This window comes from Neomonachus schauinslandi, chromosome 5 (genome assembly GCF_002201575.2).
Source record: "Neomonachus schauinslandi chromosome 5, ASM220157v2, whole genome shotgun sequence".
In the NCBI taxonomy this organism is placed as follows: Eukaryota; Metazoa; Chordata; class Mammalia; order Carnivora; family Phocidae; genus Neomonachus; species Neomonachus schauinslandi.
Genome location: NC_058407.1, coordinates 175930826 through 175953531, shown reverse-complemented (window position 1 = coordinate 175953531; position 22706 = coordinate 175930826). Strand labels below are relative to the sequence as shown.

The 22706-nt window shown below is 49.4% G+C and overlaps 1 protein-coding gene across 3 annotated transcripts in view; it reads left to right on the top strand.

Moving 5' to 3' along the window:
- Nucleotides 1–22706, top strand: part of SUN1 (Sad1 and UNC84 domain containing 1) — a 52455-nt gene that overhangs the window by 1249 nt on the left and 28500 nt on the right. For all 3 annotated transcript variants that reach the window (XM_021680265.1, XM_044915744.1, XM_021680263.1), the window contains exons 2-4: nt 13029–13125; nt 20136–20324; nt 21706–21890. In XM_021680265.1, the coding sequence (XP_021535940.1) occupies nt 13049–13125; nt 20136–20324; nt 21706–21890 (451 nt within the window). In that variant the 5' untranslated portion in view covers nt 13029–13048. The remainder of the gene's footprint in view (nt 1–13028; nt 13126–20135; nt 20325–21705; nt 21891–22706) is intronic.

The following is a 22706-nucleotide window of genomic DNA, read 5'->3' as shown; positions in this document are numbered from 1 at the left end:
GCCCCCGCCTTCCCCACTCACCCACACCCGGGAGCCCCCGGACCCCCGCCACCCCCAACAGCCGGGAGCCCCCGTCTTCCCCACTCACCCACACCTGGGAGCTCCGGACCCCCGACCCCTAACACCTGGGTGCCCCCGCCACCCCCACTCACACCCGGGAGCCCCGAACCCCCGCCACCCGCAATACCTGGGCGCCCCAGCCTCCCCCACACCCGGGCGCCCCCGAGCCCTGCCACCCCCAACACCCAGGAGCCCCCGCCTCCCACATTCATGCAACACCTGGGAGCCCCCCCTACCCCCAACACCCGGGCGCCTCCGTTCCCCGCTCCCCTGACCCCCACCAGGGTCCCGGGCTCGGACTCGGGGTGCTCGGCCTCCCTGGAGTCCCGGGTGGGGGTGGGGCGCCCGCCCCCCTTGATCTGTTGTGCAGCCCTCCTACAGGATCAGAGTTTCTGCACCTTGTGCACCTGTGCGGGCCGGGCGGGGCCTAGTGTTTGTGGGGCCCTCACCCTCAGCCCACACGTGTGAGCCAGTGTAGAGTGCACGCTACCCACCTGGTAGCACAGCGCTCAGGAACAGTGGGGAGGGGGCCCGGGGACTTGTTCGTGCGCCCCACGAGCACTCTAGTATGCCGGGCCTGGCATTCCAGGTGGTGCTCTGTTGTCTTCAGGGCTTCCAGCGAGCTGCTCAAGTGAGTGCTGCTCTCGGTCTCATCCCCGTGTGTACAGGCTCCCAGGGTCTGCAGTGCTCAGAAACTTGGGTTTTGCTTTATTTTCTTCCATTTCGTGGGACACTGTGCAGTTCTTTTAAGTCTGGAAGCTCATGATGGTTAGTTCTGGGGGATTTTCTCTCACTGTTTTGACACTTTTCTTGTTTTAGTTCTCTGTTTTCTGTGTGTTTGGGAAATACTATTATTTGGGCATTGGACCTTTTGGACCCTATTTCTACCTTTTAAAAATAAAATCTTTATCTCTCCCGTTTTCCATTTTTGTCTTTTTGTTTCACTTTGCAGGAGATTTCCCCAGTCTTTTTTTCTCCTTTATTTAGCATTTTATTTTAGCCATCATATTTTAACCTTCCCAGAGCTTTTTTGGTGTTTTTTTCCTCTAAAATTCAGCAGTATGTTTCTTATTTCATAGATGCAGTAGTGTCTCATTCTCTTTTTCCGTGACCTCACTTTTTGCTTGTTTCGGTCTGTCTGTCCTGAAACGTTGGGTAATCTTGGTTGAGCATATATATCTGAGAGTGGGACCGTGCCCTGTCCATGGAAGTTCTGTGCGCCTGCTCTGGTGCTTTCACTGTTGGCTGGTATGAGTGGGGCTTCCTGGAGGAACCCTCAGCAGTATTAACTTTAGGTCCTTTTATTGGGCTTTTTATATTTTCAAGGGCTTTCCACTCTCCTGCCTTGTTTTCAAAGTTGGGTAGAAGAGTGTGGCTGTGACCCTCGAAAATTAGTAAGGAAGTGCTCACTCATCTCCCTTTTCAGGAGGACATCCTGGAGCTTCAGGATTCCTCTTCTGCTGTAGAGACCCCTCGTTGTTTGTTTTTGTTTTAAGATTTCATTTATTCATTTGAGAGAGAAACAGAGCACAAGCAGGGGGAGTGGCAGAGGGAGAGGAGAAGCAGGCTCCCCACTGAGCGGGGAGCCCAACATGGGGCTCTATCCCAGGATCTGGAGATCATGACCTGAGCTGAAGGCAGACGTTTGACCGACTGAGCCACCCAGGTGCCCCGAGACCCCTTGGTTTTATCCTGCAGTCTTTTTTGAGGGAAGGCAGGAAGCAGGAAGGCTCTCTACTACTTTTTTGTGACTGTGGTGAAATACACAACATAAAATTTGCTCCTTTGATGTGTAGGGAGGTGCGTTAGGTATGCTCTGCAACCATCATCGCTCTCTAGTTCCTGAACTGTTTGCCCCCTTAGTGGAAACCCCATACCCATTAGCAGGCAAATCAGACAGTTCATTGCTAGTTTATAGAAATACAACTGATTTTTGTGTGTTGATCTTGTAATGTGCATCTTTGCTGAATTTGTTAGCTTTTATAGTTTTTTGTGAATTGTGTAGGATTTCCTGTATATGAGATCATGTCATCTGCGAGTAGAGATAGCTTTACTTCTTCTCTCCGGTTTGCTGTCTTTTGTTTCTTATTCTTTCCTAACTGCTCCAGCTGGAACTCCAGTACCATGTCAAATGACAGTGCTGGAAGTAGACATCCTTGTTCCGTCCTTGATCTTAGGGGGAAGCTGTCCGTCTTTTACTGTAGAGTATGATGTGAGCTGTGGGTTTAAGTAAATGCATTTTATCAGGTTGGGGAAGTTCCCTTCTATTTCTGGTTTGCTGAACATTTTATCATGAAAGAGCGTTGGATTTTGACAAGTGCTTTCCTGCACTGATTGAGGTGGTCCTGTGGTTTTGCCTAACTGCTTTTAAACAGACTTTAAGCGTTCGATTCCTCCTGTATTTGGGCTCCAGTTTGTACTCTTCCAAACGGAGACGAGTGCCACTGTTGTAACCATTCGGGGGTTCCGTGATGACTGTTGGACTGTTTCTCAGTGTTCCTCATTGTAAGCTTGTGATTCAGCTTTTTCTGGCTTAGGTGTGCTTTCGTTTATCCATTTGCAGTCTAGCCTCTAGGTTTCTTGCTGTTGTCTTTTCTTCCTTTTGTTTTGCTCTGTGGTTATGTGCCTTTAGGAAAAAAATCTCTTTTTAGGAGGGGTATCAGAAGAGAGTGGAAGCTACCGTCTTTGTTCAGTGTACCATTTTTAACTGGAAATTCCTGGGTGACCTATTTTCAGAGAATACTGGCATTTGATGGAGTGTCTGCTCATAGCCATTGTTTCCTTGTTCTGAATTTATGATGATCAGATGGTCTTCAGATTCTGAAAGTAGAGCCAATTTGATTTGCTTACAGTACAAATGCCAGGCAGCATTAGTTTGTAGAAGTGACACAGGATGGAACCATCTTTTAGCATTGCAACTCCTGCCCCTACCTAAATATTTCAAGGTGAGGCAAGAGCGCAGGGAGTCACAGTGCCTTTGAGACCCACCGGGATTCAGGGGAGGTCGTCCTGAGCACATCGCGGAAGGGAACGCCCACATGTAGGTTCCCAGGGCAGATGGGAATAAGACAATGGTGGTGTCTAAGCAGGAGTGATGTGGGACCTGAGACGTGCTGCACACAGTTCAGTGGGGTAGCTGTGCTCGTTCTTTCTTGCTCCCCTCCATTCCCAAATTTGGAACTCGTTGCTATTTTGGATTGCTCACCCGTCTTGATTTCAGGTAGAGGAGACTGGATCTGCTATGTGCTTTTGAAACCGTTTGCTTGCATTGGGCCGCAATAAGCAGGACTGGCAGATGGGAATACGGAACACACCGTTACTGCTTATGACGTACATTGTGATTGGTTCCACTTTGTTGAGGAACTTGTGTCGTTCATTAGGCAGTTCTGTAGTTTGAATCACATGTGTCACCAACCATGCTTGTTATCTGGGTGCTTTGTTCATTTAGTCACATAGGGGCACTCAGTGAATGGTCATCGGTTGCAAGTTTTACTTTAGGAGCTAAGAGCTATGTGACGCGTGCTTCTTGACTGTGCAGTATAGAGCTGCAGGTCCTCGATGTAAGTGGTGGGGAGAGTGCTCAAGTATAGATGAGTGACTCCCGATGGGGAATGAGCAGCTGCCCCCGGGGACACGTGTAGCTTGAAAACAAAGCTGTGCTTTGCCTAGTTGCTTTGTTTTTCAGTCATAGTCTGTATTTTGTTGGATCTTCAATTAATATTATTGGATGATGTGAGCTATATCTAGAATATGGAAAACAGATCAAGTTGATGATTTCTTCACTCTCTGCTACTTACGCTGGAAACCTTTTCAATACCAGAAGACACTGACTTTGAGCCTGCTGCTTCATGTTTGGGAGGATGGAGCATGAAAAGGGTTATTGAGAACTGGTGTGGATTTAAGTGTTTACAGTACAAATAAAAGCCTGTAATTGCTGTTCCTAATTCTCATTCCCAATTATAGTTAGAAATAAAGCACAGATGATACAACTGTTCCGATCCGATGAGCACAGGTGAGAAGCACTTTGAATCCGTTAGTTAGAATAAGGAGGCCCAGGTGTGCATGACCTTTTCTGCTCATCACACGTTTGTATCGCTCTCGGCACGGTTTTGCCAGGTGTGGTCAGACAAGCAGCAGAGACTGGATTTTCAGGTTAAAGGCAAAGCGAGGAGCACGCATAGCAGTGAGTCCTCCCCACTGTGCAGGCACCTACATAGTGTTGATTTATTCAAGTGATGTTTGGGCGCTGCCCTCAGAGAGTGCGAGGTCTTGTCAGAGAGAAAGACTCATTAGTAAGCAATTATTACAGTTTCTGTGGAGTGGTGAGTGCTGGGGGAGTGCTAAAGCCAGCAGCTAACTTGGATTTTGGGTTTGGGGCTCCAGGAGCGCTTCTTGGACGTGGAAACTCAGCTGAATTCTAAGGTCGGGCAGAAGGTAGCCAGGAGCATTTGGGATGGAAAGAGACCAAGGGAATGAGGATGGGGAATCAGGAGGGCCTCCCAGACAAGGAAAGAGCATAGGAACTGTGTACATGGGGCGAAGAGAAAAGGACTGTCTGAGTCCAGGCCCTCAGTGAAGCTCCCCTTTGGATTGGTGGGAGATGGAGAGGAGAAGTGGGACGTCTGGATGGAGGGTCTGGTGCAGTCTGTCTCTCGGGTCTTATATGTGAGTCCTAGGGAGCCATGGTAGGATGTGAAGGCAGTGAGGTGGTCGATCTCTTTGTAGACAGACCGTTCTGGCATTATTCTGGCTTGAGGGGGCAAGGCTGGAGGGCAGGAACTAGTCAGGAGTGCTTGCTAGAAGCCAGCAGGAGATGGAGCAGCAAGGGGAACCAGAAGGAAGAGGTGGTGACCCACTGGGAGGGGAGGAGCAGCCTGAGAGGTGATTTGGACATGCTGGATTTAGTTATTCGTAGATGATCCCAGCAGAGATGCTCAAGTACAATCAGATGCTTACCTCGCTATATACAGAGGAGTTACAGACGGATGACAGGAGTCAGGTCAGTAATAGAATCCACAACAGACTGTTCGTGTGTTCTTGGGTTGGAGGAGGCCTTTCTGAGCCGGACAGGAGGGTCCAGGAACAGCCGACAGTGCAGCCCAAGTCACCGGAGGCTGGCTCAGTGACAAGGGGGGTATCCCAGACACGGATGAGATACGTATGGTTAGTGTCCTGTCAAACGGTAAGAAAAAGGCAGCACCCCCAGTCTTCCCGAGGCAGAGTCGTCACACACAGTCTGGCCCTCCCAGGCCCAGGAGGGGCCCCATCAGAGAGTCACTGCCCAGCACTGCAGCTTGAAGGCGTTGGCCGGGGATAGCATCTTCGCCACAGAAATGGCGTCCTGGGCAGCCCTTGTAACCGTGCTACTTGTAAGGAAATTTAGTGCATCCTGGGTTTGAAGCAAATACAGTAAAACTGTGTTGTCATGCTTTCTGGATGCTCAGAAGAAAGACCCTTTATATTAACGTGTACAAAATAAATAACCTGACTTTGGGCTTTTGCTGAAACACTAGGATAATACCACTGTCAGAGGCAGTGGGTTTTTTATTAAAAAGATCTGGAGCACTTTTCATCGGGAGCTGGAAGTGTGTAATAACGTATCTTCACATAGAAGTAATTATCTTCCCTAAAAGTCAGAGCTATTTTCTTACGTAAACAAGCCCGTCCCGCCTACATCTCTTCTGTTGTCTCATCATTCTCCCCCAAAGGGAAGAGGCACCCTGTCTTGGCTGGATACTGTTTTTCAGTACAGACTTGCTGCTGATAATAACTAACTTTCGTTGAGTATTTTTATCCTGTGCCAGCACCGCCGAGCAGGTTAGGTGTACTCACTGGTTGGCTCCTCCAGTAACGCTCTGAGTGTGGGCGCTGTTGGTACTCCCAGTTGATGGCACCACGGGGGTGTGAGTACATTGTCCTCTGCTCCCAGGTTTGCACAGCTGAGTAAAAGAGCTCGAACGGACCCCGCGGGTCGGCCTGCCCCCATACCGCTCCACAGATGAAGACCAAAAAAAATGTTTTGGAAAATAATAGTTATTGGGTTAGTTGTTGAAATTGTAAGACTCACACCTACTCTTTAAAAACAATGTTGAACAGTACAGAAGGAAGTGAGGAGTGGAAGTGTCAGTATCTATAGTTTACCATTTAGTGTTTTTTTCTTTCAAGTTTAAAAAGATATATATATATATATATATATACACATATATGTAACTTGTAGCATTCTGTGAAGCTCTCTCAAGTATTTTTGTTTTAGTCATCTGTGTCTAATTCACTGTTTTACTCAGTTCATTTTTAGGATTCTCAGTATAAATCACAGTTTTTCATAAACTAACATTTTATTTCTTAAGATAAAAACAGATGAACGCCAATTCCTATTTTTATATGGTAGAAGTAATTACATTGAACATGACGTTTGGAAAACACTCATTTCTAACCCAAATTATGATCTTTTTTATGGTCTTAGACCAAATTATGATTTTTTTAATATGTAGGCAAAAATAACTGATGTTTTTATTAGTCTCTACATTATTTAGTTTTAACAGGATTAATATTGAGCAGAAGAGGTACATTAAGATGTAGTTCTAGGGTGATGGGCACCAAGGAGGGCATGTGATGGAATGAGTACCGCGTGTTGTATGCAGCTGACGAATCACTAAACTCTGCCCCTGAAATAATGCTACACTATATGTGAACTAACTTGAATTTATATAAAATCTTGAAAGGAAAAAAAAATTAGTTCTAAGTTTTAAAGGGGCACCTTGAATTCTATTCTGAAAAGTAATCCTCTTTGCCGAGGAGTGACAGAGGAAAACACCCAGTGTAGCTGCCCTCCGGGTGATAAGGATCAGCCAGGGCGGTGATAGAATGTTGGTCAGGCGTGCATATGCGTGCGCACGGCCCCTGGTACCTCTCTGGAAGGTCCTTGAGGGACTGCCTGGCCAGCGGGGCGCCCACTGCTGGCCAGACGCGCCAAGGCTTGCAGGCCAGCAGGAGCCGTGTGCGGTCAGCACCCAGCGTCCAGCGATCCTGTGGGAGGGCACTTGTGGCAGATGGCGGCGTCTGAAACTGTGCCGAGAGCTGGGAGGAGCGTCTTCTCTGTCGCTGTCCCCTTTGATTGCTTCTGTCCCCATGGACAGGGTATGGGCAAGAGCCGCCGCTCCTGACCTTCGCCTCAGGGGGACCCGCCGCAGGTCGTTTCTAAGGATTTCTGATCGGAAGGCAGCATTGGCCTCTTCTGCCTGGGCTCGTTCTGTCTCAGCCACTTTGTCAGTGACTAAATCAGCTGGAAGTTTGATTTGTAACCTGCTCATCTCTAGAAACAGTGCTTTGTGCACTGCTTGATAAACATAACTGTCAACTAGATGATGCTACTTGGAGTCTCCAGGGGGTAAAAGGAGGTTCCTTTTTCCAGTTTTTCTTCAGAACTGATAGCATTTCCTAAGAAAATGTTGTGTGCTAATATTATTTCAGAGATGTTACAGTTTTTTCTGTGTCTTTGGTTTTGCCATTTCCTTGAAGCTCTGTTTTCAACCCTTGCGTGACTTGTAATTTTTGAGATTTTTCAGGCATGTTTTCTAGATTGTTACTAGATTAGTACATTCTAAATAGTAAAAATTCAAATTATATGCGCTCACAGAACTAAAATTCATTCTTGGTTAAAGCGTTCAAGAACACAACAGCTTTCTATTTTCATCTCTACTGTATGATGTCCGTATAGCAGTATGTACTCAAAGGGCTTTGAAGGAGAAGCCTAACTGGGGCACCTGGCTGGCTCAGTCAGTTAAGCCTCCGACTCTTGATCTCAGGGTCGTGAGTTCGAGCTCCTCATTGGGGAGCCTACTTAAAAAAAAAAAAAAATCTTAACTCTGATTTTATTTTTATAACTTTCTTTAAACGTTTTTTTAAATTCTGGTTTTAGAACCCTACTAAGAACTGCATGTTTGTAAAGATACTTAATTCCTTAGGTTGTAACCAAAGTGCAGCCTGAACAGAGGCCCTCTCCTTCTGTGCTTGCTAGCATGTGTGTTTTCTTAGCCACAAGTAGAACGAGATATAAGGAGACAATGATCTTTTCTGCTCGCAGATGCTTGCACTCGGCCCTGTGACCCCTAAGATATGTGCTTTTCCTGGTTAGGCGTGGCAGCTCAGAGTCTGACGCTGCCCGTCCTGAAGAAGCTCTCTTTTACCAGGGCGGAGGAGGTGCCCTCATGCACTCTGCCAGGATGCCCAGCTGGGGAGAGTCCCACCCTGGAGCTCTGGGCCTGGGTCCTGCCATGACAAGGTCCTAGCAGCCGGAGCAGAACACTCTTGAGGACAATGGAGTCTGGACAAGGCCCCTCTTTTGTAGCACATGTGTTTGCAAAATGTCAACCTCAGATTCTTTTCAGGGTTTTTTGATGCCATTGAAGACATTTTCAATCTGCTTTTTCACCTACTGTTGTGTGAGTGCAAATCAGCTTTCCCTTGAGTCTCAGGCTGGGGCTGGTAGAGGCAGGGCCCTGAAACCAGCAGAAGGCTTTGGTGTTATGGGGATGGACGTGGAGGCTGGGAGCAGCGTTTTGAAAATGCGTAGCACTCAGTTTAGTTAGCAGTGGATCTAGAGTTGCAGTTTGCTGTTCAGAGTTCTGACATACTCCTAACAGAGGTCTGGGGCTGATGCGCCTCCCACCTGTCCGCTCCCCGTTGGAGCTGTCCGCGCTGCCAATGGCCTTTGCCTTTCCTTTGGGCCTGGGATTGAGTCGGTCTCCATCTCAGGGGTTGCTCACTCAGAAGAAAAACAATCCATGTTTAAAGGATTGGGAGCATAGGCTGTATAACTTCATTCTACCAGATATTCAAGCTCACAGTTGAGCGTCGTGTGCCAGGCACTGCCCTGCACACATGATTTCATTTCCTTTTTTCCACTTTATTTCATTTTCATCCTCTGTATTTAATGCTCACATTTCATGGAGGGAACTCAAGAGTGATTTCAAGTGTTAGGTGAGAGAGGGAGGGAAAACAGGAGAGAGCAGAGTCAGTGGAGAGAAGGACCTAGGTAAATTCCAGGACCATTCACCGTCACATCCAGGAATTCTGTGCTGCAGTAAGCTTGGAAGAGAGCAGCAATCCTCTCTCCCTTCAGAAACTCTGAGTCCCGCGTGGTGGAGCCTCCGCATCCACCTGCCTCTTTGCAGGTTTTGCTTTGCCTGAGTTTGGTCCTCTTGTGCTTCTCCAGGGGAGAAGTGGTTTTCTGGCGTGCGGACTAAGCTGTGGCCAGAACACCCCCCTGGGCCACGGGTCTCATGAAACTGGGGCCGGGCTCTGCATATAGCTTTGTACTTAGATGCGCTTCACTGGAGAACATGACATAGAATTCATGTGGTTCGAGGAGTGAAATCAGAGTGAGTTGGCAGAAGTAAGCATGTGTGTCGTGCCCTGGCCCTGGCCCCGGCCCCTCCTGTCTTCCTTTCCTCCAGAGCCATGCTGCCTGGTGTTCGTTCTAGAGTCTGGTGTTTGTCCACACTGGTCCTCTCTGGAGGGTGTCCTCTTTGGGCATTTTATTACATCTGTGTCTCCTCTCCTGACACATTTTATCGGAAATCTACCACTGTCTCTTGTGTCTCCCTGTTCTCACCGGTTGGATTTTTGATGCAGTCACTGCTGTGCTGGAATCCTGTCATTTCTGGGATTCCGTGATAGCCAGTAGCTGTGCTTGGTTCTTTGGTTGGATTTATTTCAGAGACAAGAAATTAAATTTATTTATTTAGGAATTTTTTTTTTTTTTTAAAGTAGGCTCCATGCCCAGCGCTGAACCCAAAGCGGAGCTTGAACTCATGACCCTGAGAGATCAAGACCCGAGCTGAGATCAGCAGTCAGACGCTTAACCGACTGAGCCACCCAGGCACCCCAAAATTAAATTTATTTTTAAATTGTGGTGTAAGGCCTGCCTGAAACCTGGCTAGAGGTGGTATGGCTCAGCTTTGTCATCTGGCTCATTGATGGGAAGAACCAGGTTGTAGGATTGTAGCTGGTCCTGCACCTCCTGTTAGCTTCTGAAAACATCATTCCTCATGCATTAGAAATTAACCAAAATCTCTTTCAGGTGGTTAAAAATGTGAGCACATATAAATGTAACTTTTTAAATGAGGCTGTGAGTTCTCGCCCGTGTCTTCCTCAGGCTCTGTAGCTCTCCTGTGCTGAGTCATCGGCTGCAGCTCCTGGGTCCTCGGTGGCCCTTATCAGCCAGTCAGTAGAGGCAGAGCTGGGATTGGAGCCCAGATCTGAGGACTCTGCCCTGTCCTTAGCCGCAGCCTCTGATGTCTGTGTGTCATGGTCCTGATCGTGGAAGTAAGCGCTCAGGTATTGGCTTCAGAGCTTCTGCAGTTCTTGTTTGTAACACTGACCTCTGGAAACTTCAGGGGTGTAGTCACTAAGGATGTATCAGACACCAGTTGTAGCCTAGTTGGGGGAAATGAGCGATTAGGACAGATTTTTGCTGGGGTTTAATAACGTAGGCAATGCAGTTATTGAAGAATGTTAAGGTGAAAGGTCACTTTGGGAATGAAGTTGGGAAGATTGGGTTTTGTTAATCAAGTGAGTAACTAATAGGGAATAAAAACCGAGTCCGGTGTCCACTCTGGAGAATGAGGACGGTTATGGGGCATTTATATCCCTAGCATTTCATGGTTGCTTGGTGAGTGAGTGCTCGGCGTCAGGGAAGTCAGGAGCCATTGTGAGACACTGCCAGGGCGGGGCTGGGGCCAGAGGCCCCGGGAAGCCCAGGAAGCCCAGGAGCGCTGGGAGCCGTGCTGCTGGGAGGGGACGCAGCAAGAAGACGCCCGGTTCTGCTCTCCCACTGCCCCTGCGCCTGGACTTCAGTGTTGGCCAGAGTAGACACTCGGGGGATCAGGCAGGGCAACAGGTGGACAAGCACACAGGTAATGCCAGAGTTCATTTTATCTGTCGAGAGAGCTTGAAGTGTGCGTTAATAGATTGCCACATGAGGATGCACTTGTTGAAGTGTGTTTCGCGGGCAAGTGGGCTAGGTCTCTGAGAAGGACTGAGGAGTGTTGAAATGTTTAAAATGGAGGAGTTTTGTGGTGTTTGTTGAAATTAGTAGGCAGGATAATTTTTATAATGTGAACAGGGTTTTTTATTTCTGTGTTTCGGAACTCCTTAAAGAATATTTGTGGAGCACCCAGGTGGCTCACTTAAGCATCTGACTCTTGATCTCCCCTCAGGTCTTGATCTCAGGGTTGTGAGTTCAAGCCCCGTGTTGGGCTCTGCACTGGGCATGGAGCCTACTTAAAAAAAATTTTTTTTTCGGACTGGTTCAAAGAAAATGGTGTGAATCAAAGTACTTTTGGTTTAGTTTATAGAAAACAGCCATTTACACATAAATATTTTTTGTCCACGCTGGTCTTTATTTTTAGTGTTATCTTTCATAGATTTTTCAACAGTAGGTTATGAATCATATCACTACCATGTGGGGTCTTTTTTTATATTTATTTATTTGAGAGAGAGCATGAGTGGGGAGAGGGAGAAGCAGGCTTCCCGCTGAGCAGGGAGCCCAGTGCGGGACTCAATCCCAGAACTCTGAGATCATGACCTGAGCTGAAGGCAGATGCTTAACTGACCGAGCCACCCAGGCGCTCCTGTTTATTTTTAATTTGGAGGGTGTGTGTGAGAGAATATTTTTAGCCAGAGTCATTCCAAAGAAATTCAGATGACAATCTGAAAAACAAAACTATTTATTTTTTTTAAGTAGGCTCCACACCCAGCGTGGAACCCAACATAGTGCTTGAACTTAACTTACGTGAGGTCAAGACTTGAGCCGATATCAAGAGTTGGATACTTAGGGGCGCCTGGGTGGCTCAGTCGTTAAGCGTCTGCCTTCGGCTCAGGTCATGATCCCAGGGTCCTGGGATCGAGCCCCGCATCGGGCTCCCTGCTCACAGGAAGCCTGCTTCTCCCTCTCCCACTCCCCCTGCTTGTGTTCCCTCTCTCGCTGTCTCTCTCTCTGTCAAATAAATAAATAAAATCTTTAAAAAAAAAAAGTTGGATACTTAACTGACTGAGCCACCCAGGCACCCCAAACCTTTTCCTTTTTTAAAGATTTATTTATTTTTAGAGAGCGTGCTCATGCAAGTGCAGGGGGAGGGGTGGGTGGGGGAGAGGGAGAGAGAGAATCCCAAGCAGACCCCTCCTGAGCAGGGAGCCCGACGTGGGGCTCAATCTCATGACCTGAACCAAAACGAAGAGTCGGATGGTTAACTGACTGTGCCGCCCAGGTGCCCCTAAAATTTTTTTTTAAGATTTTATTTTTAACTAGTCTTTATGCTAAACATGGCTTGAACTCACAACCCTGAGATTGAGTCGCACGTTCCACGGACTGAGCCATCCAGGCATCCCCCAAAACCTTTTTAATTAAAAAATAATCTGTGTTCTTTGGGGGGAAAATAAAAGTGTAAGCCGTGCCTTCTGCTTGTGCATCGTTCAGCCTGCAGTTTTCTGGTTTGGCAGCGTGTGGGCAAATGGCATCTAGAATGAGCGCTTGACCGTGGACTAGGAAGCCATTCTGTTGTAGTTAATAACAATGAAAACTTAGTACAAGAGAGTGAGAACGTTTGATACCTTTAAGAATTTAAAAATACATTTTAAAAACGGTCTGAGTCACTCTCTGTTTTTTGGAAAGTGCCCCAGTTTTCATAATTATAAATGAGTAATCTAGGGTTTCCCCTTTCACTCCTGTGGGTGTGTCATTGTAGGGAGCTAAACATAACAGAAGGACTTGTAACTATGAGAAAATTTTGTCTCCGTTGCTTAACAAATAAAAAACAAAAACCGACTACTAGCTTTGTTTCACTCAAATTGTGACAGTGACGTTTGGGTCCCCAAGTGCGTGCCCTGGGTTGGCTGCAACAGACAGGACTTGTCTGTGTGTTTCTACCCTGTTAACACCCTGCATTGCTTTTTCCCCACTTCTGCAGTATGACTTGAGGCCGTGACCATGGATTTTTCCCGGCTTCACATGTACACCCCTCCTCAGTGCGTGCCCGAGAACACTGGCTATACCTATGCACTCAGGTGAGCGTGCTCGCGTCCGGTCCCATCGTTGCCTGGTCACCTCTCCGCTCTTGAATGCCCGGGGTATGGGAGCTTCTTGCCACTTGCAACCAAATGCTGTCTTCTGAAAGGGAAAATAGCTGCAGAGTTCCTATTGTACGAAGGCTTTACGAAACTATTAAACCATGGAGATGGGGAGGTGGTTTTGACAACCGGACATTCTGGTGACTCAGGGTGAGTCATTGCCAATGTCCTGTTTTAGACCCCACCCAAGTGGCTGTGGTCTCCTGGATGAATCGCTGTGGTTATGGGTAGGGTTTTGTGATTTGTATTAATGGCGGGGCATTTTGAAGTGAACAGAAATAACCTGGAAAGGGATTTGCCTGTGAGAGGAGGAGGAACCCTAAACAGAATTTTGATGAAGCCCACGGTTTCCAGAGCAGCATTGTCAGAAGCTCAGTTTTCTGTGCTTATTCTGACATGATACTGAAGTCTGAAAGTGGCTGAGTGGCCCCTTGCCTGTCTAGTTCACCAGCTAGGAGGGATTGTTGAGACGAAACTGAAGAGTTACACACCACGGGTTAGTGCTGGAGAACACAGCACTCAGCGGGAGAGAGTGCTGTGTTCTGAGGAGACGTTCAAGGCACACAAGGAAAATGCTTGTGCAAGTTTTTTCAGTGGCTTATTTTCTGAAGGATAAAAATAGAAACTAATAAAACTGGAAGATATTTTAACAAAGGTACTCTTTTTTTTTTTTTAAAGATTTTATTTATTTGAGAGAGAGAGAGCACATGAGAGGGGGGAGGGTCAGAGGGAGAAGCAGACTCCCCGCTGAGCAGGGAGCCCGATGTGGGACTCGATCCCGGGACTCCAGGATCATGACCTGAGCCGAAGGCAGTCGCTCAACCGACTGAGCCACCCAGGCGCCCAACAAAGATACTCTTTAACCGCGTTAGTCAAACCTCACATTAGGTGATTGAGTTTTTAATTTACAGTTTTAGGTTTTGTCACCCTTTGACTATTTTTGTCAAAGGTCCTGAAATACTGGGGCGCCTGGGTGGCTCAGTCGTTAAGCGTCTGCCTTCGGCTCAGGTCGTGATCCCAGGGTCCTGGGATCGAGCCCCACATCGGGCTCCCTGCTCGGCAGGAAGCCTGCTCCTCCCTCTCCCTCTCCCCCTGCTTGTGTTCCTGCTCTCGCTATCTCTCTCTCTGTCAAATAAATAAATAAAATCTTAAAAAAAAAAAAAAAAAAAGTCCTGAAATACTTTAGAACAAAGGGAGTGGGCCAACTCAGTAAAAGTGTTCCTTATTCTGTATTGTAGAGCATAAAAATAATTACTCCTGGCAACTTATTTTTAGCATTTAGAACCTATTTTGAAATACAGTTCTTTAGAAGTGCACGTGTGTAGGTCTCTGCCTTGGGGAAGCGGTGCTGTGAGTTTCAGCACGCCACACTCCACAGCCTTCCTTCAGGTGGACGTGTGGGTGGATGTGGGAGCAGATGAGAAGTGGCGTAGGAAAGGTGCCGTGCTGGGAGCTTGGACTTTATCTGAGGGCGGTGGGACCCAGCGAGGGGTTTTAAGCTGGGAGTGGCCTGACCAGGCTTGTGCTCAGAAGGAAGGATGCTGAGGGCCTGGATGCTGAGGGCTGAGGCCGGCAGGGTGGGTAGGGGGTAGGGGCTGCTCAGAGACCAGGGCAGGCACGGAGGTGCGACGCCCATGGTGGCCGGCACCGGCTCCTTCCCCTCAGTGCTGGTGACTCTGCACCCCTAGCCGATGACTTGTCCAGCACGTCTTCATTGTGGTCTTCTTTGTCAGCACGTCACTGAGCGCACAGAGGATCCACCAACATCCTGGTCATTCCACTTATTGAATTAAACTACTTTTCTACTGTGGAGACTGCCTTAGCGTGAAAGTCTGGGGGGGGGGGCGCGGTGATAAGCCCCCTAACTCCAGCTTCCACCCCTCTGGCGCTAGGCCCCTCCCTCCCTCTCCAGTGGGTTGTTGTGAGCAAATCTCTAAAAGATGATACTTTAAAAACAACTAGCCAGAATACTAGTATCACACCAAAAGCTCTTGGTAATTTAAAATAACCCCTGGTGGGCGCCTGGGTGGCTCAGTCGGTTAAGCGACTGCCTTCGGCTCGGGTCATGATCCTGGAGTCCCAGGATCGAGTCCCACATCGGGCTCCCTGCTCGGCGGGGGGTCTGCTTCTCCCTCTGACCCTCCCCCGTCTCATGTGCTCTCTCTCTCATTCTCTCTCACAAATAAATAAATAAAATCTTTAAAAAAAAAAATTTAAAAAATGACCCCTGGTATCTCTGTTAATACACTGGAGAGTCACTGCTCAATTTCCCGGATCCTCACTTTTGTTTTAAATCAACCTAAACAAGATCCTCCCATTCTTCCTGAGTATTTACCTCTGAGGTTCTCCTCTGTGTTTCCTGTGGTGGTTCGATGCAGAGGTTTGATCAGGGCCGGGTTCGTGTGTGTGCTGGCGGGACTCTGCACTTCCTTCCTATGGGGGATGCCTGGCGCCTGGGGTGGTGTGGAGGCTGTCCAGTGCTGGCGACTGGGCCGGACATCCCTGAGGAGCCCCCCAGCTCCACACACGATGGGGGTGCAGCCACTGGGACACTCCCTTGGTTCCCAGAAGCCCCTCAGAGACCCCGCCCCCTGGCCCCCGCGAAGACGAGGAGGCCCCAGCTCAGGTGGCAGCCCACCCTCTGGAGGCAGGTGTCTGTGCCAGCCTGGCAAGTGCACCACGATCTCCAGCGTGGACGCCGAGAGCAGAGTCTGTCGAGGAGGGTCCCGTGCTGCCGGAAGGCCACGCCAGCGACGGGACTGGCCCATAGCCTGTGAATCCAGCACCGTGGGAGTCTGTGCACAGAGGCAGCCTGAACGGGGCAGTGGGGGCAGGAGTTGGAATGAAATGTGTCGAGGAGTGAGTGTGGACAACTTTTTCAGCCAGTGGGCCTGGTCAGGGGAGGAGAAAGGACCCGGCTCTCTTTACATTTTGTTCCCCCCCCCCTCCCCGCACCATGGGGACAGATGAGAGTGTGTCTAGATGCTGATGGTTGGGAGCCATAGAGAGGTTGAAGGGGAGGGAAGAGGCACTAGACAGAGAAAGACCCAGCCCGGAGTGCACAGATGGCGTTCCGATGGCCCATCTGCTGTAGCGGGAAGGAAGGGGAAAGGGCCGCGTGAATGTGCGTCATTCCATAGGCTCCGCCTGAGAGGGGGCAGCAGTTCTCCGATGAGGCTGACTGCCTACGGAGGAGGGGCAGGGCCTTATGCACTGGAGAGCCAGAGGTGGGGGTGAGGCGGGACCTGGTGGCTTTGAGGACCTCGCTGCTGTGGTTCCCAGGGGCCTGCAGCCCTCAGGTACATGGGCACAGCTGGGTTCATCCCGGGGTCCCTGCTGCTGGGACCCAGAGGCCAGTGAGCCTGGGGGAGGGGCTGTGACGAGAATCCTGATCCGGAGCCCAAGTGAGGCTGAAGAGGACCCCTTCGGTGAAAGATCCCAAATGGTGGGTGATGGAGGGTCAGGGGTCAGGGGTGGCCGCGGAGGTCACATAGAGAAGAACTCGGAACCGTGGGGGTTTGGACAGGTGCCTATATGGGACTTGCTCTGCCCAGTGGCCAACCTGCTCTCTTACGACACTGTAGCTCTGCACAGCCCTGGTGGGAGTCAGCACCACGAGCCCCCGTGGCACTGCTCTGCTTCACGGCTTGCGGCTGCCGAGCGTCCATATCTTCCGGCTTTCAACTGTGGTAGATTTTTCTCTAGTCTTTTAATTAAAAGTGCATCTAGGGCGCCTGGGTGGCTCAGTTGGTTAAGCGACTGCCTTCGGCTCAGGTCATGATCCTGGAGTCCCGGGATCGAGTCCCGCATCGGGCTCCCTGCTCGGTGGGGAGTCTGCTTCTCCCTCTGACCCTCCTCCCTCTCATGCTCTCTGTCTCTCATCCTCTCTCTCGCAAATAAATAAAACCTTAAAAAAAAAAAATTTTTTTTTAAAGTGCATCTAAATAACAGACATTTTTATTTTTTATTTATTTTTTATTTATTTTTTTCAAAGATTTTATTTATTTGACAGAGAGAGACACAGCGAGAGAGGGAACACAAGCAGGCGGAGTGGGAGAGGGAGAAGCAGGCTTCCCACTGAGCAGGGAGCCCGATGCGGGGCTCGATCCCAGGACCCTGGGATCATGACCTGAGCCGAAGGCAGACGCTTAACGACTGAGCCACCCAGGCGCCCCAATAACAGACATTTTTAAAAGAATAACATTTAATTGATGAAGGAACCAAACTAAAATCTGCTCTGAAGGATTCAGTCTGTCATTATCTTTGGGGCCTTTGTACTCTTCTTTTATTCCAGTTACAATAAAGTCCTGTAACACCCCAGTAGCTGAGGTGCAGGCTGGCCTGGGTGCCCAGTAGCTCACGTCTCCTACAGACGTTTGCACCTTTCTGCTGAGCTCTGGGCACATCTGTCTGTAGGAACCTTGTAGGAATGATGGTTGGGATCCCAGCCTAGGGCAGAGGGTGCCACTGGCTTGTGTGGCCCCTGGGCTGCAGCCCTGGTGGAGGCGTTAGTCCTGAAGGCACCACATAAGTGCTGAGACCCAGACCGAGCGGCCTGTGTTAGCCCTGTCCCCAGGGAAGGATGGCCAGACAGCTGGTCCAGACTCAGAACCTGCAATGGCTGGTCCCTCCTCCCTTCCTCTGAGCCCTCTCTGCTTTGGAGTTCATTGTGTCCAGGTCAGACTGAAAGGGCCTGAGGACCCCTCTGCTTTCAGCTCCAAAGGTAACCACTGTTACCAGTTTGAAGAGAACCTTCCAGGTCTCTTCTGTGCCTTTCCCTATCTATGTATGTATACGAATGTGTGCTTCTGTTTTTTGTTTTTTAAGGGATAGACCATTCTTTTTTTTTTTTTTTTTTAAGATTTTTTTTTGAGAGAGCACAAGCATGAGTGGGGGGAGGGGCAGAGGGAGAAGCAGGCTCCCCGCTGAGCGGGAAGTCCAGTGTGGGACTTGATCCCAGGACCCTGAGACCACGACCCTAGCTGAAGGCAGATGCCCAACCGACTGACCCACCCAGGTGTCCCTCTGTTTTTTGTTTTTTTGTTTTAAGTAGGCTCTAGGCCCAATGTAGGGCTTGAACTCATGACCCGGGGATCAAGCGTCGCACATTCCACCAAGCCAGCTGGACGCCCCGTGTGCTTCTGTTTTATAGTTTGTCGTAACATAAATAGGATGATACTAGAATCTTTCTGTTTAGCAGTATATACAGATCTCTCATGATCGTGTTAAAGAATTCAGACAGATGTAGCCTGGTTTAATTAACCATTCCCCTGCTGGTGGACAGTTCCTAGTTGTCTGCTGTTGTAACATTCTTGTTTGCTTCTTCCAGGGCCTTTCTAATCAGACTGACGGGTTTGGAACACCCTTCTGATGGCCAAGGCATTCCAGGTTCTGGGTGGGAGTGCCGGGGCCCCTTCTAGATTGTGCAGGGGTAGTAGTGTTCCAGACTGGAGCCCCCAGGGCCCGTGGGGCTGGGCTGCACACTGTTGGCTTGCTTGCCTTCTGCTTATTTCTGTAGTGGTCTGGAGTGACCACCACCTGGTTTGGGGCTCATTGTCTTTGGATGTTTGGCTGTCCTTAGATGAAGAGGAAGAGTGTGCTGGTGGAGGGGACTGGTCCATAGTTACACAATAAACTCTGACTTGAAAGAACAGAATTTTCTTAAACTAAGATTGTACTTGTATAAAATATTTTTGGAAGGAAAGCATAACCATACTTTAGGTTATACCCAAATTCTGCTTAGCATACTTGCGGTGTGCTCAGCATGGGTGAGCGTGGTACGTCTCTGCCCCTGCGCCAGCCTCTGGTGCAAGCGAGGAAGGGGCTCTTCCTGAAGTTGTGCGAGCACCTCAGCGTGGATGGCTGGGGGCAGCTGGCGTTTGCTTACTGTCCGTTCGCTTGAAGAGTTTTCAGTGTCAGATCTAATAACATTTAGGGTGAACATGATTCTGAAAACACTTTTATAATCTAAAACATAAGGCAAACTTGTCCTTAGCCCGCTTCCTTTCCTTGAGAGCCTCGTGGCTCCTGTTGATTTCCAGGCGCTCAGCCCAGTCTGCTCTCCTGAGGAGGCTGTTGTCTACTGCTCCCTGGACGCCTCCCTGTGGGTAAGGGGGCCCGCAGAACACAGGCCCCCTCCAGCAGGGCGGGCAGCCCCTCCTCAGCCTTCCCAGTTTGCCTTCACGCCCCCTTTGCTGCTGTCTTTGGCCAGGCCCCTCTGCCCACGGCACCTTCCCTGCCGAGCGTGGCTCGTCTCTGGCTGTAGGTGTGGAGTCCTCACTGGTGGTGACCACACAGTCGTCACCTGGATGGTCTGGGCGGATCCGGACGTGCGATCCCCTTCCCGGTGGAGGCACACGATAGGTGCTCAGTTAACGCATCTTGCTTTGGAAGAACTTGCTAATAGCACAAAAGAATGCGTCTTTTAGTTTGAGATGGTTACGTGGAAGGGTACTGAAGTGACTTTGTGACAAGCTTGTGTCTGGCTTTATGGTGAGTTAGACGCGAAGTAGCGTTACGTACTGCCCAGTGTCTGGCTGCTTTTCTCCTTGAGAGATTAGCTGTCACATGGTCCCTGTCTCCTTCACTGCTCTGTCATAGAGTCTACTAGTAAATGCATTCTGGTTTTTTAGTGATGTTGACCTAGTTCCCGATAGGTGGAGGTTCTCGTGAGCACATCCTAAAGCAGGTTAGGGTCAGCTCTAGACTGAAATATTTGGGTGCCTGGGGACTTTATCTCATAGATGGCGTGGCCAGAGTGCATCTGTGGTGAGCATCAGTTGTCCACTAATTTGGGTGACTTCTGCTTTGTGCAAAAGCCATCACACAGAAATGGCTGTCTTTAAAATCTGCACTAGATCAGTACGCGTTCTGTTCATTATTTGCTCAGTATGTTTCAGAAACTACTGTCTGCGTTATTTATCTCTGACAAGTTTTTTCCCTTCTAGTTCGAGTTATTCTTCTGATGCTCTGGCTTTCGAGACTGAGCACAGATTGGACCCCGTGTTCGATTCTCCAAGAATGTCCCGCCGTAGTTTGCGGCTGGTCACCACCACGTGTGCCGTGGAGGATGGCCAGGCTGGGGACGCTCACTCCTGTCCCGGTAGCACCGTGTCCCTGAAGGACAGAGCGGCCAGGTAAGCACTGCTTCCCAAACGTGCTCTAACACCGTGAAAACCAAATGTACAAGCTTTCTGGTCTGCAAAACCACACTCTTGCGTCTAAGGATATGTATGAACACCACGAAAATTCACACCTGAAGTCGTAGCTGTGCTGCGGATAAGGACCGAACCTAATTCTGGGCCCTGTGGCTCGTCTGGTGCCGACTGTCTTGTGCAGGCTCAGATTTCTGGTTCTCCGGCCTTGTGCTCAGATCTCAGGGAGGAGCACGGGCACCGTGGAGCCGGCCTCTGGCCTTGTCTGGGGGGTAGCCTTACCAGACGATCGTGTGGCACGTGGATGAGCTCTGTCTGCATTGTTAGCACTTGGTCTCTTTATTAGAATCTGTGTGAACTAACAGATGCATCCATGAAGTTTAGCTGTTCACCTCTGTTCGTGATTGCGTTCACTTGATTTCTGAGCTCTCCATGTGCCCATCACATGTGCATACCCAAGAAGGAGCAGTTGCAAAATCTTTGTGCCATTTCGAGATAATGTTCTATTGCTCACATAAAGAGGAGTTTCCAGTCTGAACGGTCATCTTTCACTCAGGGTTGGGGTGGTTCCTATGAAGAGAGGTGGTGGAACGCCACCTTGGAGCCAGGCTGGGCGCTGGCGGCCAAGGCCCCACGGGCCTCACACTCAGTGCGGGTTATTTAGAGCATAGGAGAGTGGGATTGCAGCTCAGAGGCTCAGGAAATGCACTGGAGGGCCCCCGTCGACTCCACGTGTGTGGCGCTGCAACCTGGCTGGTTTTCTGCCACTGGGCAAGGCCACAACCCGTGTCTGGGTGCGGAGTGCTCACACGCAGCGGTGCTTCGCTGTGTCCTGGCTCCTTCCCTTGCGGAGGGAGGATCTTCTCCCTGCCCCAGCCTGGTGCTGACATTCATAAAGTTAGTTTTTAGGGGCTTTGTTGTTATCTGTGCTGAATACGGGTACAAGAAATAAGATTGCAGCCTTTCCTTGCTGTCCTTAATGCCATTCCATCTTTACCAGGGACTGAGCAATCAAGCGGTATGTGCGTGCGCACACCTATTCTGAAAGGGGTTAAATTTTGTAAATCATAATTTTTAAAGTCATTTTTATTAGATTAAGTTTTAACCACTTTTGGGTTGTGGGGCCCAAAAGAATCTGAAAACTGCCTTGTGTGTACAATTTTAGAAGCAGCTCTGGGACCCCAGCTTCAGGATTCCTGTGTCAGGTTAATGGGTGTTTCATTACAGCAGAGAAGACATAAGAAAATGACCTTAAAAATACTGTATTTGTTTTCAAAGATTTTGTGTTGGTAAAATAGAATCCTTTTGTATTTACTATAAGAAAAAAGTCTATAAACTTGTTCCTTTTATTCTTTTTTCTTAGAACAGTGAAGCAGCGCAGGAGTGCAAGCAAGCCAGCTCTTAGTATAAACCACACCTCGAGGAAGGTCGTGTCCTGCGCAGTGGGCCAGAGCGTTGCTAGCACGCGGTCGGGTGCGGCCTGCCTACGGCCTCCCGTGCTGGACGAGTCTCTGATCCGTGAGCAGACCAAAGTGGACCACTTCTGGGGTGAGTCGTCTGCCCCTCACAGGGTGGGAGAAGCTGCGGGAAGGTCCGAGGTTTCCTCTAGACTCCAGTTCAGAATGCACGCAGCAGCTCGTAAGCACCTGCTGCTTCTGTTGGCTGTGCTCACGCATTAATCACTTGCGACGTGGAACCAGCTGAAGTGGTCAGGTTGCAATCTGATAACTCTTTTTCTAGGCATGTTACTTCTGTAGGATGGGGGAGCACGGTTGTTAGAAAAATCCTCTGGTCTAATTTCAGGTTCCAGACTGCTCTCAGCAACAAGGCAGACACAGTATTTTTGAGTCCTTAGAAAGTACCCCGTGTGGACGGATTGACACTAGGAAGCAGTGTGGCTCGTGAATCTTCTTATCGAAGGCAGCAACAGTGTGACCCTGTCCTCGCCCCTGGCAGGGTGACGGCCACAGGGACATGCAGCTGCTTGCTTGTGTCCACTCCATGTTCTGTTCGGCCCCTTTGAGAATATTAGAAGATGCAGATCAGCTCCCAAAAGTTTGTGTGCTAATTTGAGGCAGCATTGGGATTGGTGCTTGCTCCGTTTGAGTCAGCTAGCAAGGGTAGTTCCCAGGCGATGCCGGAAGCAGAGGGTGCTGGTGGGGCTTCTGCCTCTCCATACCGGGGTCTTGTCTTCCTGCCTGTTCTCCAGGTGTGTGTGTGTGTGTATCAAGTGTGTGCTCGAAGGTGCGGGTGTGTGCGTGTGCAGGTGTGTGTGTGCTTGAAGGTGCAGGTGTGTGTGTGTGTGCGCGCACGCGCCGGTGTGTGCTCGAGGGTCCGGGTGTGTGCGTGCGCAGGTGTGTGCTC